Source organism: Thermomyces dupontii (assembly GCF_041956625.1).
Source record: "Thermomyces dupontii strain NRRL 2155 unplaced genomic scaffold VTN31scaffold_4, whole genome shotgun sequence".
NCBI lineage: Eukaryota > Fungi > Ascomycota > Eurotiomycetes > Eurotiales > Trichocomaceae > Thermomyces > Thermomyces dupontii.
This window is the reverse complement of record NW_027192310.1, coordinates 1,709,406-1,728,974: the sequence shown is the minus strand read 5'-3', so window position 1 is coordinate 1,728,974 and position 19,569 is coordinate 1,709,406. Positions and strand designations below refer to the sequence as shown.

Genomic DNA, 19,569 nt, shown 5'->3' with positions numbered 1-19,569 from the left:
ATTTAACACGTGACTTGGCCCCACTACGATACGTTACTCTTCACGTGATGATACACACATCGCACCCAAGACTCAACGACCCCAGCCGTTCCGATTCATTTTCATTTTGATTCTCCGCTTTGATCACGTGATTCAGGTTGGGAAACATTGGCCTCCGCTCATGGTGAATATTTTGGAGATGTCAGCGACTGGGATCAGAGAAGTTCCGCGGTCCAAGTGATTATTCTCATCCTGGATCAACCAAGCATCGCTGGTCAAGATCAATCGCACAGTAAAGTCATCAATCATGCCACCACCGTCCCAATGAACAAGCGCGAAGACCCTCGGACGCGGGTGCCACTGCCTAATCCCAGCGATATGTTTCGCCCTGACGCAGGGAACCCGGTCACGTCGGCATCTCATTCTTACTCGCGCCAACAGACATCGTCGCCGACGACAGCAACGGCGCCCTCGTCGTCCGTAGCGGTCTCTGACTTGCCCCAGTCCCAGATCGACGCCATCATCAGAGCGAAGCGCAAAGCCCGAGAACCCAAGGCCTGCTATCCATGCCATGCCCGGAAAGTCAAATGCGATCGTAATCTGCCCTGCGATGGCTGCGTCAAGCGCGACCATGCAGACTTGTGCACCTATGACCGTCCCTCGAAACGGCGGCAATCATCAGCCCAGCCTCTTGGTGGACAAGTCGCGGCTGAATCCCCCCGAGAGCAGCTCGGTGTCACTGTCACAACACCAGAGGTCAAGCCTAGAAAACTAGAGGTTGCAGATGGCGACCAATTGTTCTCGAGCGAGGAAAGAAGCATCACAATTCCGCGCCAGAGCTGGGACAATGTCTGCAGTAAATTAAAAGAGATGGAGGAAACAATAACCGCACTACGCTGCAGTCTAGAGCAAGCAGAGAATAGCAGTTCTCCGTCCGGGCTAGCTGCTAGTCGAATGGGCTCCGACGAGAGTCAACGTGGAGACCAAGCTACTGACCGAGAGGGAATTCACACGTCAAAGACATATGGCGAAGGGACAGTGCATTTGGGCTCCCGGTCCGTTCTGGCATATATTCTAAACAAGTCCGGCTCATTGCAAGCGCAAGCATTGCTCGAGGGGGGCATTCTGCCGAAACTCGGCCTTGACAATGAGACAGCGACATACCCATTTGTCGACCTTTGGTCTTCAGATACGTCTACATTCGACGTGAGTGCTGTGTGTAGTGCTTTGCCAAGTGACGAGCAAATCAGAGAGTAAGTCGCTCTACCTGGCCTGCCTATCGTAATGACTAATTCGACGATCTGCAGATATTTCACATTCTATAGAGACGTTGCTGGCACCCTATACCCAGTACTGGTGGATGTTCCCGAATTCGAGGAAAAAATGGAGACATTTTTGAGGAACCGAAAGGCTGCTGGAGGTGTCCTACAGACAAGTGACGACGGGTTAACTGCGCAGCCTTTCGGTATGAGTTTGGCCTTTATCGGATTGCTCTTTGCTGTGCTCGCTTCTGGCTGTCAATCGTCGAACCTTCCGGGAAAAGAGAGAGAGTTGACTTCTCAGGTCTATAGTACGTATGCTCTTGAGCTGGGCTTTCTGCTTATATACTAACCCAAACCAAGTTTGTTGTTCCTACCAATGTCTCCGGATGACCAATTTTGTGTCGCAACCAACTCTTGAAGCCATGAAGACGCTTTTGATCATAGGGAATGTCCTATCTTACAACATGAATCCCGGGGTTTCCTATGTTCTTCTAGGTACGGGGCTTTTGTGTTGTCGACAGGCTGAGCTGACTCGATGAAGGAATGACTATCCGGATGGGACTGGCTCTTGGTCTCCATGTTGAGTCAAATAGATTCTCTCCGGTCGAACGGTACACTCGGAGACATATATGGTGAGCGTCTTGTACTTGCCCGTCTCCGGTCCCAACTGACTTGGTCGATCAAAGGTGGTCAATGGCCTGGCAGGACAGTCACTTCTCGCTGTCGTACGACCGACCGTCGACAGTCGCAGTGAGCCAGCCAGATGTGTGCTACCGGCCAGAATCCCTGCCGAGGCAGCGCGATTACTTTGAGACGATGTGCCGTATCATTTCGTTGACGTTAGAGGTGGTCCGCGGGCGGATGCTTAGTCCTCACTTTCATATGAGCCTCAAGACGATGCAAGCGTATAAAGAGCGCGTGCACGAGATTCTCAGAGACGCTGCACCTCATCTGCGAGACCGGGCGGCCTGCACAAGCTCTACGGAGCACCTGCAACGAATTGCACTCAGGGTGCATTCGTCGTACATTATGTCGGAACTTTGTCGGCCCTCTCTAAAAGCCACAGCGGACAAAAATGACCCTCTACTGCCCCTGATCCGGCAAGATTGTGTGGATAGCCTGATCAACACCGTCGAGTCGTACATTGAGCTGCACTCGTTCAGCGCTCATGGATCACGGGCCTGGATCACCATGCAGCGCGCCATCAGCTGCGCATTCCTCCTGGCAGTGATCGACGAGGCCAAAAATGAGCCCAAAGTCCCGAAACTCCTCCACGCTTTGGAGATGATTCTCAGCGAGCGGGCCAACGACGAGGGTGAAATCGATCCCACTGATGTCGCTGCAGGTAAGCCTTTGCCGCTGTCTCTATTGATGAGAATATCGCATTGACGCAATTGCACAGTCACCCAGCAAGGCACCGCTCCTGGGCTGACAAACGCACCGCTGTCAGTCTCCGACTCACTATCCGGACCGCAGGTAGCATCCATCCCCGCGAACGTCGCCATCGACACACGCACGCAATGGGCCAAGCCGCTAGTCAAGTCCCTACGGGCGCTGCAGAAGCTTAACGCCGCTTTTGCCACATACACGTCCCAAAACGCCAGCGGCGGCAGCAACGTCCCTGCCAGCGGCCCCACCACCACGGATCCTTCATACCAAACCGCCTACGGTGCCACCGCGTACGGCGTCCCCGCCACCTCCTATGTGCGCAACGCGTCGTCCGGGGCGGCTGCTGTTCCGTCGTCCACCGTTGCTGCGCCGAGCGTCAGCGGCACCCTCCCGCCGCCGACTCCGGACAGCTCGGGCAGCAGCAGTGACTGGTCGTTTCCTACGAATGTGCTGGATCGGGCGGCGGAGTATATCCATCCGCCGTTGTGGGGGTGAGTCCAGTCTTTCCTTCCTTCGCGTGACCTTTTGGATGAAACTTTCTTCTTTCTTTGTCTTCTTTTCTACATATATGTTCGCGCGGTATACATTGGGGCTTCTGGTATTGGGGGTGGCCAGGGTAAATATCACGGTGAAGTGTCTCATGTTTCCAGTTATTATACTTACTGAGGGTGGAGAGTCATTGTGTTCTATCTTGCATACGGACGGATGGTAAGGCTTGTTTATATATGGAACCATGCTACGTATCTTGAGATTTGACTCATTGGAGGGGGTGTTGGACGACTGGACTTCATTCACTTTTTAGCTACCTACCCAAGGTACTCAGGTACCAGGTATTGTAAGGTCAATCATAAACGCTGTAATAATAGATATACTCATTAATGCAAACGAAAAATCGATGACTGCAGCACATAGTTACGTTCTGGAAACTGATAATCCTGCAGCAGAATCTTTTATACCTCAACGCCAGACTCCTCCCATGTCTTGCTCTGTATCGAACCATGCATGGAAAAAAACAAAAACATAAACGCCGACCCCCTTTCCCGCCATGCCTATGATTATGCAACTATGAGAAATACACCGCCTAAGCATGCTTCATGTATCATATCTCCTAGGCTGTATTCGTCTCGTTGGACTCCGTCGTGACGGCGGCCCTCCTCCTCCTGCACGGTTTCGGCTCGTTGTCATGGTCGGCACCGGTTCTTCTTCCTCCACATCCATCATCTCCTGCGCGGTAGTCGGGTCGAGGGACCCCCTTGACCGAGGACGGGATCGGGTCGTCGCCGCGCTTGTAGTGGTGACGGCGGGTGATTGTTGTTTCCGGCGACGCGGCCGGACGCGTTCGAGAGCGCGGCTCAGTAGGCCATCCGCGTCTTGGTCGAGTTCCATTTCGATGGACTCTTCTGCAGAGGCAGGGGGAGGAGGCGCATCAGGATCGGGATCGTCGTTGGTGAAAGAGGAAGGATGGATGGGGTCATCGAGGGACGAAGGAGGCTCGAGGGGCGATGAGTAGTCGTCGCCCATGTTGTTGCGAACCCTAGCCTTGCCCTTGTCCTTATGCCGTGTGCTGCTTGCGGAGCGCGACGGCTCGCTGGAAGATAACGATGGTGGCTGGCGTCTACCCTCGAGTGCCCAGAGCTCCAGAGCTCGAGATAACAGCGTGCCAGCCACGCCAGCGCCGCCCGACGCGTCCCCACCGCTGACTCCGAGAACTCGCACGGCTTCGTGCAGCACCGTGACGGCATCCATGATGCGGCCCATCTCGAGGTAGATGAGCCCGCGGGATGTGTGCAGAGAGCCGATCAAACCTCGATCCTCGTACCCGGAGACGCCACTGGACACAGCAGACACGCCGCCTAGTGAGTTGCTGTACCCGCTGGCGCTGCCGGCCGCGCTGATGCGGACGCACTCGTCGAATTCCGCCAGGGCTTCTTCCAGACGGTTCATGCGGCGCAGCGCGTGGCCGAGATTGGCGCGCGTGGCCACCCATGCTGCCGGGTCGCACTGCAGCGACGCAGCCAGAGTGAGCGCTTGACGGAATAGGTCCGCTGCGGCTTCGAGATGATTCTGATGATACAGCACCACACCCAGCTCGTTGAGCACCAGCGGGTCGCCGCCTAGTGGAGGCAGGCCTCCGTCGCGCGTGCTTGGTATTGCGGCGAGGGACCCGGAAGGCGAACCTGACGACATGGCGTAGGCAGCACATAGGTACTCATGCGCGAGAGACATGTTATTCAGCGCCAGATGTTGCATCCCTAAAAAGAGTTGCGGGAGATGACTTCCTTGAAACAGTCGCGCAGCGGTGCTGTATGCTGCAATGGCTTGGTCGTGCTCGCCCTCTGCAGCAAAGGTGTGCGCAAACCCGATCCACGCGGGAGCAGAATGCGGATCGAGCAGAGAAGCTTTAGAGAAGAAGCGCCGGGCCTCGGCAATCTTTGCGACGGAGAGATAGTACGTGCCAATAGCTAGATAGGTGTACGACTCGTCCGGTGCGTTGTCGGCAAGAGTATGTGCCAACAAGAATAGCGCATTCGTCGAGCCTGTTTCGTAAAGACAAGCTAGGTGGAGCGGATACACCGACGGAGAATGGCCCAAACTCTGCACCTGATTGCTGCCGGACGAGCCCGTTAGCGCAGTGCCGGAGTCCGGGCTGGACAAGATCGCCGACGTTAGCTCCAAGGCATCGTGGAAGCGACATTGTGTGTAGAGCGCTTCAGCGCGCGAGAGCAAAATATCCGGGTTATTCGCCAGGTTGTAGTGGGTAGAAAGGGTCTCAGTCGCGTCGGACAGGGTCGAGGGTGAGGTGTATTTGGACAGCCGCGTGGTATAGAGCATCTTGACGAAGTGCGCAGCCTCCTGCGAAAGCGACGGATCGGAGGGGACAGTAATGGAATCAAAGTCGAGCGACTCCAAAAACTCCAGCTCTTCAGCGGGGGACATGAGCGAGTTCTTCATGAGCTGGTCAAACGCCTCAAAGCATTGCACGTCAATCCGGACGGCATCCTTGTAGCAGTCGCGCGCGCGGTCGAAAGCGTTCTGCTTAGCGTAGCAGAGGCCCCGCAGGTAGCACATGGCGGCCTCGAAGCGGATGTTGTTGGCCTCCTCACGTTCGCGCTCCTCAGCCCGTTCCCGGTCTCGATCCGCAGCCGCCCGTGACGATGCCGTCTTGCCGTTGCGGAGCGTGACATGGCTATGTCCGCCGTTCAGGTGCTGAATCTTCCGCCGACTGTGGGCCCCGCCGTTGTTGATCAGATGCGTTGGGTTCTGCTCGCCCAGGATGGCCAGGGCGGCGTCGAATTTGTTCTGCTTGATGTAGCAATGCGCGGCCAGGTACTTGCACGAGATGCTGCGGGAGATCAGGTCTTTGCGTGAGAGCAGTGACAGGGCCCGGGTGTAGTTGTTGTTATTAAAGTGGACTTGCGCGAGCCAGAACGCGTCGGCGTCGCTGTCTTTGAAAGTGCCATAGTCAGCTCAAGCAAACAATGCCCGGTAAAAAGAAACACTTACTGGTCAATGCCAGTACCTTGTCGCCAATGTAAATGGCCGCGTCGTGCTGGCCACGATTTAGCGCGTCCTGTCGCCACGAGCGGAGAAATTTCTCCATTGTGGCCACGCGAACATCCGGCTATGAAGGGTGTACCTGTCAATCCCGTGCGTTCCTGACGCTGTGTACTTACACCGAAGCTTATCTCGGGGTAAGGTGCCGCGATGTTTTTGTGTCGATTCCCGCCGCAGAGATTCGTCGTTGCCTGAGGAATCAAGATTACCCATATTACGTAATACAAACGCTTCTTCGGGCATCGATCGATTTATCGATGAGCAAGTCAACTACGACTACGAAAGAAACAGTTAATGACATTCATGATGACATTGCTTGGCTATCATACATGCCGAAATAACACACGAAGTACATGCCTTGCAACAACCAGGGAAAACAAAGAACAATAACATCAAATCCCATGTCCATCCCAAGCGCCGTAGCTCATATCATCGAGTCATGAAGAAGCTTTTCCATGCAACCCTAACGCCTTCCCTCGGAAGAGTCTCAACGTAAACATATAAACCCTCAAGCAAAAGCAGAACTCAAGACATGCTCTGGATCTATTCGCGACAGCTCACAGATATGGCATCCACAACGCGTCGGCCGACGCCAGGTTCAGCGGATTGGTCGCCCTGGAGATCAAGTCGATCGTGGTCTGGTTGGCAGGGAGATTGCCCTCCGGGGGGCTGGCCAAGCTGACCGCGCGGTTGACGATAATGTCGCTGTTGTTCTGGACGAGTTCCCGCAGCTGATTCTCCGGCAGCACCCCGCGGTGCTGCGCCGTGGCCCAGTACATCATCTCGTCGCGCACAAAGAGGCTCAGCTGCTGCTCCAATTCGTGCCGTGGCTCGGTTAGGCACCGAGCGATGGCCATTAGAGCGCACCCAAACACTCCTTCCATGGCAATCGGACCCATGAGTGTCTGGATGTTGGGGCTCAGCCGGAAGGGAACCTGCTCGGGGTTGTAGAAGAACGCCCTGTTCGGATTGATTGTCGGGATCAGTTCGGTGCCCCAGATGTCGCCCGTGGCCCGCGAGATTGAAATCTTGTTCGGGTAGCGGTTCCCCATGTGCATCACATAGGTCATGAAGCACATCGCCGCGTACTGGTACGAGAACTGGCGGCGGAACAGCCAGAACTCGGAGAAGTCGGGGTACGTGCGCGTGAAGTACTCCAGAACGATGTTGTTCGGCACCCACTTGTCCTGGATCGCGGCAAGGATCTCGACCCGCGAAATCTGCTGTTGCTCAATGGTTCGCTGCCGCGAGTCAGTTTCAGGAGCATTAGGGGCACGGTTATCGCTGCTTACGGTTTGCCTCATCTCCGCCAGACCACGCATCTTCTCCAGTGTAAACAGCACCGGCTCGTCCTTGTTGAAGCCGACCCGTCGGCAGTAGTCCTCGTAGATGCCCTGAATCGAGATGTAAGACGGGTCATCCCGGACGAGTCGAATGTGCGGAGCGAGAGGCACCATCAGGGGCAGATGGAAGTAGAGATTGCGCCGCCTGCTCTCCTTCCTCTTGGCGAGAACCCCGTTGAAGATGCGGAACAGTTGCAAAATGCGCTCCTCACGTCGGCAGTGGCGAGCAGCCGGATGCTGCACCGCAAACGGATGGATACTGCCGTCATGGCCCCGTATCTTCAGCCGGCGGTGACAGACCCCAATGCCGCGGACCAGATCCACATCTGGCAAGAATCGGTCGATCCGCACAAAGTCCTGATTCTTGTCCTTGTGCAGTAGATACTGGCCAGGCACCTCGACCTCGTCGAACTTCAAGAAGCGGAACTCGCTCAGATGAGGCGAGTACACCTCCAAAAACTGCGAGTACGGCCGACGATCCAATTTCTCCTCGAACTTGTCACGCCACTTGCGGAGCTTGTGGATGTACTCGTACATTGTCGGCTTTTTGACGACAAAGTCGGCCTCGAACGACTTGCGGATGTGGGCTGGAAGGATGGTCTCCGCGAACCGAGTGATATTGGCTTCCGTGGCCTGGGGCAGCTTGAAATCCTGAGCGTACGACCCAGGCATGCGGCCAACATAAGCGAGACCATCATTCAGTAGGGCGACAATCAGACGATAGGCGTCCTCATCCGGCGGGCACTTGAAGTTCTTGTGGATCTGATCCACCATGGTCTCCATCGACAGAGCCAGCAGCGGGAATGCAGTCTTGAGACCTGACATGATCTCTTCAGAGTACTCCCAAGGCTTCTTGGGAGCCTCTTTGCCGGCATCACCGGCCGGCTGGCCCTGGGTTGGTGCCTGTCCTTGCGCAGATTGCTGTCCCTGACCAATTTGTCCTTGGGCGGCGGGTTGTTGTGGCTGATTTTGCGGCAAATTCTGCGCAGGCGCCTGACCCGTCGGTTGGGCCATTGGTTGACTGGTAGGTTGCTGCCCAAGTTGTTGCTGCTGTCCCAACTGCTGACCACCTTGTTGCGCAGTCGCTTGTCCAGTCGCCTGTCCACGCTGTTGAGCAGTCAATTGTGTGGGTTGTTGCGATCCGGACTGCCCCGTAGGTTGGCCATTAGGCTGTCCAGCTTGCTGGCTGGCTTGCTGCTCGCTTGACTGGCCGTTGGGCTGATTGCTGATCTGGCCGTTTGCTTGTCCATTGGGCTGGTTACTGGATTGGCCGCCCGCTTGTGCATTGGCATCCTGAGCAGGAGCACTCGTCGCACCGGCTTGCTGACCCTGTGGTGTCGGCGCACCTCCAGCGGGAGATGCTCCTTGCTGTGCGTCGCTCTGCGCTTCAGCCCTCGACGCCGCCTGCTGCCTTGCCCGGTTGAGCCTCTCTTGCTTGGCTTCATGCGATCTCTTGATGCTGATCATGTCCTCCCTGTTCGTACGCAGGAGGAAGAAGAGAGCCTGCGGATAGAGCTTCGCAATCTTGACCAGTACCGCCTTGCACAAGCGCGCCTCCCGATGCGAAAGACTTGTGAGCAGCTGGGGGATAAACGTAATCCAGTACCAAACAGGAGTCTCGCCCTTGAAATTCTCGAACGCAGTAGCAATGCTCCCTTCCTCGTTATCAAGGCTGAGCAGCCAAAGAATGCGACTGAGGAGTTTGCGGGATTTGGCACTCTTGTAGAGTCCGGCAGCCTCGAGATAGCAGCTTACAGCGTTACTGGCCAGCTCGTAGTTGGTGGGGTCGGCCTTGAAGCGCTGATCGTTGTACTGGCCCCATTCCGCCCATGCCTTGGCGAGCCTGAGATCGTAATAGAGAGCCACCCCGAAGGCTTCATTTGCTTCATTGACCTGGTTCAGCTTCGCCAAGAACATACCCTTCAGGGTATAAAACTCGGCCTTCTGCTGCGCCCCGAAGTAGTTCAAGTTGGTGTTGTTGATCACGTCCAGGCCACTAGTGAGCTCCTTAGGGTTCTGGTAGTGACACTTGGCCTGCTCCCGCAGCTTCAGGAATGCCTCCTGGATCTCGATGTTCGGCAGGGTGTAAATGCGGCTGAGCTGGGTAATGCAAACCTCGGGCATCTGATGCTTTCGAGCCACATGCGCGAAGCGATTGATGATCCATGCGGTCTCATGGTATCCGCGGTAGGCATACGAGTTGCTCGCAACATTGCCCGTCTGGGGCGGCAGGAGGCTGAGATACGTTGTATTGATCAGCTGGAAGATGTGCTGACGCCACGTTACCAGGTCCTGCCACGCGTTGATGTCGTCCCAGACATTCGGCAACCGGTCCCGCCAGGTTCCGAGCAACAGCTTGAGCTCGGCCGACTTCGTGTCCAGGTTCCTCTCGTTCGTCTGCGCCAGACTATTGCAGATCACACTCGCATCGTGGAGCTCTACCAAGTGCTGGAAGTGCTGTAGGATCGGAATGTGGGCGTTGGTGATTTTCTTTGGGAGCTGGTGCCATTTGCGGATCGACAGCTGAATCGATTCGTCGCAAATGTTGTTGAACTCCTGAAGACCCTCCTTCTTCATGTGGTAATTCAGCAACGCCATGAACGCCTGGAAGAATGTTCGCCGTGGCGTCGGCGCGTCCGACACCGACTTGATCAACGATTCGAGCTGCTCACGGTTGGCCTCATTCTGCCAGTTCTCGATGTTCCTCCACGCTGCCTCCAGGAGGAGATCATTAAGATTTTCGTGTTTCGCAAAGTCACTCAGGATCTCCCACTGCTGAAGCTTCTGCGCACAGATCAACCAGTGATCCTCCCAAAGGAAATACTCGCCCTGTGAATAGGGCATAGCTCCCGACCGGGCCTTGATCTGGGCATTTTCATAGAGCTGCTGAGCCTTGTCCCACATGCCATGCTGTTCGTACGACAGCGCGGCGTTCGTCTCGACAAACTTACACCGTCGTCGCCACGTACCGTAGAAGAAGTCGTCCTCCTGTAGGCCAGCATACAGCTCGACAAGGGCATCGAGGTTGCTCTCACGCACAACGGGAGTATCGATGATGGGGTGGATTGCCGACTCTTCCAGGTATGCCGCGGACACGTACCAGATGTTATAAGTCCGAGCCAGGAACTTGAGCACGTGTGGCGGAATCTTGAACCGTGGCCGAGCTCGGACCGCGCCCTCCACCAGAGCCTGGACAACGTTCGGCCGTTTGTCGAGTTGGCGTTGATGATACTCCCGGGATAGTAGAGTCAGCATGCCCTTTTCAAGGTCGATGCGTTCATCCTTGGTGAGCGTCGACCACATGATTGGGAACAATGCTGTCCACAGTCGGTACGACGTCTTCGGATCCGTGTGCTGCAGTTGGCAAAGTGGCTCCATCAGATCTCGGGCCTTGACGTCGCCCACTTCCGCCATGAATCGCTTACGCTCGGTAACAAAGGCTTCCAGGCGACTATCAACCATGACGTCTTCCTTCCTCGAGTCCTTCTCTGCCGCGCTAAACAGGAAGGATACTGGGTACAGGGTAAAGTCTTCAGGGTGGAGCCTCGCGGTCGCCGACATATCAATGGAGCCCATGACCAATTGCGATGCCTGGGCCAACCAGAACGAGTCGGCCAGCGTGAGCCAGTTCTGAGATGTGAGGACGTAGCTGAGCCGAGAGCTAGCCGTCCGCGTCAAGCTCCGGTCAAAGATGGTCATGAACCGATTGCGCATCTCGACATCCTGGGCCCGCGTGCCGATCAGGAATGCATGCTCCAGCCTGACAGTGAGTTCGGTGCGGGTGATCCTCGCGTCCTCGTAGATGCGAATGACGAGATCGAGGAACTTCTTGAGCATAGTTTGATCAGGTCTGGACTCGAACAGCAGCATCTTGTGCAAGACGGCCGTCTTCTCTTTGAGCGTGGGCCAGGATTCAGTTGAGTGAAAGATCCATGTTTCGACCATGCCCAGAACCTTGCTGCAAAGCCGGATGTTATGTGAACGTTCTACCAGCTGAGCAAGGATGCTCAGGAAAGGCCGTCTCTGTTCTCCCAAATTCGACATGCGCGCCGAGATTAGGTCGATGGCCTTGATGATCAAATCGATGCCGAGAAGAAACTCCTGTTGATCCGGTACGCCATTCTCTCCCGGCTTGACGTTCGGCGAATACTGCGGTATCTGAGAAGGGACCTGGCAACTCGCATACGCCGTTACATGCTCCTTGGCCAGTTTCTGGGAGAGCGCTTTCAAGACCTGAGGAATGTGGGCATCCATCTCAGCAGGCTTGTTCTTCGAGAGTGTCCACAAGGTGTTGATGCTTGAGACGTAGTTATTTGCCGAGAGGCCTTCCGCCGCAATGGTGTTCAGGTACGCGACAAATTCCGACGGTGTGTTGTCCACATCCATGGCGTCCTCTTCCTCTTGCTTTTCCTGAGGCAGCGCATCGAGGATACGCTTGATCGGTGGGGGCAGCTTGGGAGAGACATCAACGTCATCTTCCACACCGTGGAGGCAGTCTTGAATCTCTGGGTGATCCAACCGCAAGGCTTTCTCCAGGAGTTTTTGTATCGCCGGCAGCCTGTTCACGATCCAATCATTCGGTTTGGCCGCGATGAGCACGCGGATCACCTGCAGCGTGTTGACCATCGTGGTGATGTGTTTCTCATCAGGCCTGTCCGCCTTCTCGCTCGCCAGGTGCGGCTCGGTCGCCTTCTGATACAGGTCGATGTCCACGTCGTTCCAGAACCCGGGCTGAAGCAAGTTCCGCAGCAACTGAACGGCTCTCTTGACAAAATCACCTGTCATGACGGGCTGGGGCTTGGAGGACTGGAATTCGCGTAATTTGGATGCAGGCACAGGGTATCTCTCGAACAACGTCGTGATGAAAGTGACAAGGTACTTGGTCAAGGCCGCACGCAGGTCGATCGGTATCTGATACTCGTCCCGTGCTGGGGTTGCGGCGGAGCCTGGCGTGGATTGCTGAGTCTCTTCAAACTTTCGCTTTCTTGCATTTGGAGACTCGATGCCGTTTACTGTACTTCCGGAGGCTGTCCCGCGGACCCGTTTCTCTTCCCAGTGCCAGATCAATCCAATCAGATTAAGAGCCAGCTTTTTGCTCTCGTTCGACGCATTCTGAGGCGGAGCGATCTTGAGCAACGACGGAATTATGAGAGGAACGAAATGTTCTCTCGACTCGTAGAAGAGGTCCGGCTGCCGCACAAGGAACTGGAAGATGCTCATGACCTGCTGCAGATTCGCCGTCTCCTCGGCAAGGATCCGTCGAGGCCACTTGGCCCACAGCGGGTACCGAGTATCAGTAGCCTGCTGGTTGTTGCCAGTGATTCGTGTGGGAAGCACCGGCGCCAGGATGTCCAAAGCCTGGGTGACCAGCGCCTTGCCTTCGTTTTGATGCGCCCGCAGCAGCGCGACGTATACCTGAACGACGATCTTGAACGGAGTTTCGTAATGGGCGATGAAGTAGCTGATGAGTACGTAAGCGCCGTACTTGTTGATCAGGTCTTCGAGGCGGATGTAGTTCCAGGCAAACTTGATAATATCCTTGCGGGACTCCTGGACGGTCTGGTGATGGTACTTGATCAAGAGGGCCGACAACTGCAGAAGCTCCATGCGGGAATGATCGACGCCCGGCTGGTTAGATTCGTCGGCAATGTCGCCAACCTGAGGTCTCCACAGGCGACTCTGAATGGCTTCGGTCATGCTCCTGTCCATCAACTTCGGGGTGTTCGGTGGGCTATTCCATGTATTCTTCACATCCATGGCAAAAATGGGATTAACAAGGTTGTGGAATGCAAATGTCTTGAGCTTCTGAGACGACAAGCGCTGTCCGTACAGATCGAGACAGCGCATGACCACCGACCGCCTGTAATCTACCGACTCATTGGTGATGATGTGTTTGTAGATGAACTTGGGGAAGGCTAGCGTCCGCTTGAGCTCATCAGCTGAGAGTGCACCCATGACGTCGAACAGGAAATCCAGATCCTGCGGCGACTCGGACAGGTAGATGGTAAAAACATCCATCAGTTGCTCTTCCGCCTGCTCGACCCTTAGACGCTCGCTCGCAGGGAGCCTGTCGCCGCGGAGTTTGATTTGCAGATCCCTGCCGGAATTGAGGAGCTTGGATCTCAAATCGGCGTGCGACACCAGCCATTTCCGGGTCTGTTCGTGCGTGCAGATCGAATGCACGACCTGGATGGCGTTAATGGCAGCGGTGTTCCTCCCATCAGTCGGTTCCTGGCCAAAGGCAGCGGTCCTGAACCCGTCCGTATCGGCAACGACGGCTGACCGTAACATCCCGCTGTCGGGATCAGCCAGCACCTGTGCAAAGAATCGCCCGTACTTCTCGTCGTTAAAGCGCTGCTGGAAAAAGGCCCAGCTCTCCTTCGGGAATCGATTCAGGTACTTGACGAGCGGCTTTCGGAACGGGCTGCTCGACGTGCGCCGCAACTTCTCTTCCAAGTCAAGGATCTTAGTGACAAGGTGCTCCATGAAGGTGGTTGCGCCGGGAGGAAGAAGGTGGAAGATGTTGAAGATAGCGGCAACGACCCTCATGGCCGGGTGCTGCTCGACGAGACTGAACGAGACCTTCTGCAAGGTGGCATCGTCGGCGATGATCCTCATGTGGTCCAACAAGCGAGCACCGATCTCCACTTTGAAATAGTTGGTCAGGAGAGTCAGCAGTCGGGCCAGACCATCGAGTCCGGCAACGGTCAGGCGCTTGGGATCCTGCAAATTCATCAGGATGGGCCGTAGACCGTTTTGCAGGAGATCCTTGGGCAGCTTGTTCGTCTGCGTGAGCACGTCGCGCAGGCCAGCGTTGGCCGCATCGATGACGTCCGGCGATCGGGAATACAGAGACTTGAAGAACACCGCGATGACCCGCGTGCGACTGGTGTTCTGGGGCGTGTTCCCGAATTCCTGAAAGCCCATTGCCATCGAGAGCAACCGAAGACAAGCAACCCGCAGGTTAACAATCATCTCGGCGTTCTTGAACTCATTGGGCTTCGTGGCGAGTGACTCGTCATCCGCATCGGCAAGCGCCAGCGACTCCAACAGCAACCGGTTCAGAGGATCGTTGAACGAGACAATATCCTTGTGGAGGCTCAAGCAAAACGTGATGGCCTCGATGAACCCAATCTGGGTCGGGAAGGGAAGCGCTCGCAGCGGTTTGTTGAAAATGGACTGCAGCAGACGATCCTTGACAGGCATCATCAGCTCATGCACCTCGCAGCCGACAACCTCGGCAAGGATCGAGAAGGCTTTCTTCGAGGTGCTGCGGACGTGCTTGTTCATGTGGGAGAGCTCATAGATGAAGAACCCGCAGAGATTGTAAAGGCGGCTCTTTTCGTTCTTGAGATCATCCTTGGAGACACCCTTATTGCAGCGACGCAGAATATGCTCCAACGTCTCCTGTGCTCGGATGCGCGTGCTGGCAGGCAGATCCGACGGCGTGTCTTTGATGACGTACATGAGCGCGCGCACAAACTCGGTCTGCCTTTCGTACAACCAGCTGTCGCCGAGGTCGAGATCCTTCGCGAGGAGCTGGATGCCGTAGCTGCCGCCAGCCTTTGTGAACCATTCCTCACTGTGGCAACTGTGACAGAACACCCGACCCAAGTGCTGGAAGAAGGGCAACTTGGCGGCCTTGTCCGGATTGCCGAAGATGATCCCCGATGCGTCCTTGATGACCTCCAATGCGGCTTTGGCAGCGTCGCGCAACTTGAGAGATTCGGAGGACAGGCATTCCACGATGACATCGGCGAGTAAGCGAGAGTCCAGGAAGATGGGGCCTTCGCCAGCAGAGACGTCGAATGGCCGACGGGCATGGCGAGACTGCCCAAATGCCCTACCAATCTCCAGAACGGCCAGGTGTCGGCAGACATCGGCTACGAACGACGTGGCGGTCGACTCAAGATCCGCAATAGTGGTGGCAAAGAAGCACCCTTTCAGGAGCTTCTTTACAGTCTCTTCCTGAGCCAGCTTCTTCGGGATCGAGCTGGAGCGTTCAGATTTCTCGAAGATGTCAATGGGACCCTGAATCCTGCCCTCAATCAGATCCTCCGCTTGGAGACGGAGTAAGGAAGCTAGATCCTCCGGGAAGTTGTCGTAACCGATGTAGAGCTTCAGCTGCGAGCTCAGGAAACGGTAAGCCTGCTGCTTGTAGTAACCATCCGAAGCCTTGGCGGCCGGCGTCCTCGGGTTCTCCAACAATTTCGCATACGCGAGATCGACGCCAACATCGAGCGGAAAAGGCCGCTTCTCATTGGGGCCGATCAGTCTGATGTCGAAACTTGGAGAGTCATCGACAAACTGTTGGAAGGTCAACTCGGGAGGATGATTCAAAAACCTGCGGTTCCGCCCGCCGAGTTTTCCGAGGATTCGCATAGTCGTGTGCGAATGGAAGTGGCTGTATGGATGCGGGCGGAGGTGATCCCAGAGCGCGGCCATAAGCTCATCCATGATCGGGGCCATGATAGGATCTAGGTAATCGGCAGTCAAATTGTCGACACAGAGCTCTAGCGTGCGCAAGCCTTGTCCGACCAGATCAGAATCCGCTCGAAGCGCGACGACGATCGGACGCATTAGGTAACTCAGATGAGGCAGGAGATGGCTCAGGCGTGCCGGCACGGTAAGGGTCAGCTCAACGTAGAGATCGCGCTCTTGGGGTTTGCGCGCGCTCATCAACAGATTGTTGAACGTCTCCAGGAGCATCTCCAGCAGCGGCAGCAGCTCCTTGTACAATAGTTCGAACCGACCCCCACCGATGCTCCTGAAGAGAGACCGCAATAATAGGAAATAGTTCATGGGCTCCTCGGCGGTGACAGACAGCTCGATGCACCTGGTCACAATCTTGGTGACATGCGGATGGAGGACCTGTTCGTTCTGATTTGAGAAGAGGGTAACAGCCATGAATGATAGCTTAAACATCCTCAGCAGAATCTTTGCCTTTGTCATGTCCGAAGTTCCCACTTCGTGAATGCGGTCCATGAGGTATTGGAGCACCATGCCGGAAAACGCCGGAGACGTGGCCTCGCTCGCCAAAAAGAATTGAGGAAGGTGAAGGAGGGCGCCGTGCTCAAGCATGAGCTCGTGAAGGTAGGGAATCTCAGTGTGAAACACTTCGTGGAAGGCCGCCGTGTCGATGCAATGGAAGACGGTTCCGAAACTCTCCAGAAGCTCCTTTTCCTCTCTTGACATGGGCGCCGGATACTGGCTGGCGAGGAAGTCGAAGGGCGACGAATACTGAACCTCGGGCTGGGGCTTATCGACGCCAAAGTAGCGGAAGACACGGGCCCCCTCATGAAAGAGTTTCTTGATCACTTTGACCTCCTCCGCATTGTACCCATAAGACACCTCGGACCAATTGACGGGGGTGTTTGTCGCGTCGATCTGGATGTGCGAAGGATTGCAATTCTTCAATTGATGGAAGATATTTTTCAATCCGTGGATAAGATTCTTGAAGAGAAACAGATTCTCTTGTAGAGGATCCCCGCCGCGGTCCCGAGGATTGGAGGTCTTGATGGGGCCGGCTGAGAAGATGTCAATCTCATCCCAATCCGGAGGATTCTCCTTGTCGGCCAGATAATTCTCTGACGTGGACTCGCCGCGCTTTTTGTAGGCTTGCGAGGCCTTGACGACATTATCAAATTGATGATTCATCGCGGCGAACTTGTCACCAATGGCGTCCAGGATCATGATGAGGAAGTAGCGGGCGTCCTGCTTGTCCTCAAGCTTCGAGATCTTTTCCGCCATGTTCAGCAGGAGCTTCGCACTCATGGTCTGGAAACTGGTACCGGGAAAGTCGTCGTGCAGGTTCTTGGTGTAGACTTCCACCGCTCGCCGAATTTGGTCGCGGTTCAAGTGGTCCCGGACATGGTGGATGAGATCTGCCAGCATACTGTAGGCAAGGGGCCGCATGGTTTCATACACGGTGAGACCATCGCCGATCAAGATACGTTCATCCAGGAGTTCGTCGATTTTCTCCATGAAGATCTTGCGGTAGTTGAAGTTGATGATATGACGAATGGCGACGAGTAGCTCTTTTCGAGCGCTAGATTTCTCCCGCGGGCAATCCTTCAACAAGCGGACGACAACGTTGGGCAGCATGGGGAGAAAGTCTTGCAGTTGTTGGGCGTAGACACGGAGTAGATAGGCTAGGAAGCTCATGGTCTTGACTTGGGCGGTGATAAACTCCCCAAAGGCCGCCCGGTTCTTGATCTCCTTGGACACACCCGTGAAAACTGTCCCCTGAGCCGCGGCCTCAGCATGGGCTCGCTCCTGCGGTTTGGCCTGCAAGAGCAGTATGTTCTTGATCAGAGGCACGAACGACTTGACATGGGTCGCGACGGCGTTGCGGTGGGCCTGGATGATGGACACGACGATAATAGGGCACTCGGCCAGGACCTTGAATGATTGCATGCCCTTTTGTAGATAGTGGCTAGCTTGCTGGTCCGGACCCAGCTCGGAGACGGATGTGCCTGGGGAGGTCGGCCGGGGCGACTGGAAATTTTGAGCAGTAGCGCCGGGGGTCGAAGGCAAGCCCGAAGACATTCCCGAGCTTTGGGTGTCGAAGGTGTCACGGACGACCTGCTCCATACCCTGAAACATCTCCTGGATGAGCTCGAGGAACGGCTGCACCCTCGACGCGGTGGCCTTGGGCTGGTTGCGAGCCAGATCCATGATGGTTTTCATGCACAAGATCGCGTTCTCCTCATTTTCGACACGGACCAGCTGCATCAATGTATCGACCATATCCACGGCATAAGGTTCGACATCGGGCGAGCCTGTCGGCAGGCGATGGAGGGTCTCGAGGAGACAGTTTCGGAGTTTCTGCGGAAAGAGAGCCGCGTCAGAAGCTACCTGATCCCTGAGAATGTGCATTCAACCGCGTGTCCTCACCTGCTCATAAGATATACTGAGAAACACCGGATCACCTTTGAGGATGGTCTTGAACACGGGCCATAGTTTGGCCAAAAAGAGAGGATAATTCGACCCGGAGCAGAGCGAGTCGGCACTATCGCGAAGCTCGACGGCGACATTGGCTTTTTTGCTGATGTCTAGAGGTCCAAGCATCGATGCATTAGCTACAGATCCTGGCGCAAAGCTCCAGACAGAGAGCAAACATACCGAACTTCTCGTCCGTCAGCCGTTCGACGAAAATATCGATTGGGTCCATGGTTGCGACAAATATCTGCGACAACCCCGGAAAACCGACAATGTTATCGATAAATGCTGCTCAACGCTGCCAGGCCGTCCGGCCGGCACTTCCTAGGAGGGCGTGGACCTCGAAAATCAACGGAGGGACATATGCGATTCGAGTCGAAAACGCGCTTCCGTCTGAAGCAGCACCGAAGAGACCGTCAACTGGCGGATTAAAAGGAACGTCGAGGTACAAAACGACGGTCAAGGAAAGGGTCGCATTGAGTATTCACTTGTTTCCGAAGTAAAGCAAGTGCTCGGACGGCCCACTCGTGCGAATAAAAGAAAAAAATAGGCCGTGCGCAGCAATTGCTACGAGGTCAAGCGAGCGACAAGCAGCGCATGCGCAGAGCAGGAAGAATGAAATAACTAAACTTGGAGAAGACGCGGGCGTCGCGGAGACCCTGAAAAGAGGCGCTAGTCCCGATCAGGCAATTTTGCGGATCATTATTTTTCCGGGTTTAGTCGCGCGCTAGCGGGTGGGTTTCCGTGCGGCTGTCCAATCGTTGTCAACCTACTTTTAAACTCTGACCATTCACTGGCTTCTGCGGGACAAATCCGCAAAACAAGCTCATTACTGTGAGCTTTTGACCAATCATCATCGCGTAAGTTCTGGGAATACTTCCGAAGTGGGTCCGACCAAGCTCAGCTGGTCTGCCAAGTCACCAACAAGGCAACAACAGTGACTTACTCTAGATCAAGTACGAAGGCTTCTGTAAATACAGTCCATCGCAGGTCAAGGACATGTCCAGGACAAGATGCAGATATATATTGAGGCATCACGTAGAACCAGCGTCGCTCGGGCTAAACGAGTGCTCTAGCAGACTGGACAAAATTGTCCAAAC

General features: G+C 55.4%; 3 protein-coding genes across 3 annotated transcripts; 1 reads left to right on the top strand and 2 right to left on the bottom strand.

Annotated features, from left to right (window-relative positions):
• Window positions 1-357: 357 nt before the first annotated feature.
• VTN31DRAFT_5151 (uncharacterized protein) lies at window positions 358-3,125 on the top strand (the record flags this gene model as incomplete). Its single annotated transcript, XM_069405619.1, has 6 exons — window positions 358-1,232; window positions 1,287-1,549; window positions 1,602-1,736; window positions 1,783-1,873; window positions 1,928-2,586; window positions 2,644-3,125. 6 exons carry the CDS (start codon window positions 358-360, stop codon window positions 3,123-3,125), a joined length of 2,505 nt encoding a protein of 834 aa, XP_069260664.1.
• A 597-nt stretch (window positions 3,126-3,722) lies between these two features.
• On the bottom strand, window positions 3,723-6,231 carry VTN31DRAFT_5150 (uncharacterized protein; the record flags this gene model as incomplete). The annotated part of the gene is made up of 2 exons (XM_069405618.1): window positions 3,723-6,076; window positions 6,135-6,231. 2 exons carry the CDS (start codon window positions 6,229-6,231, stop codon window positions 3,723-3,725), a joined length of 2,451 nt encoding a protein of 816 aa, XP_069260663.1.
• A 511-nt stretch (window positions 6,232-6,742) lies between these two features.
• On the bottom strand, window positions 6,743-18,701 carry VTN31DRAFT_5149 (uncharacterized protein; the record flags this gene model as incomplete). The annotated part of the gene is made up of 4 exons (XM_069405616.1): window positions 6,743-7,426; window positions 7,478-18,355; window positions 18,425-18,582; window positions 18,653-18,701. 4 exons carry the CDS (start codon window positions 18,699-18,701, stop codon window positions 6,743-6,745), a joined length of 11,769 nt encoding a protein of 3,922 aa, XP_069260662.1.
• Window positions 18,702-19,569: the final 868 nt, after the last annotated feature.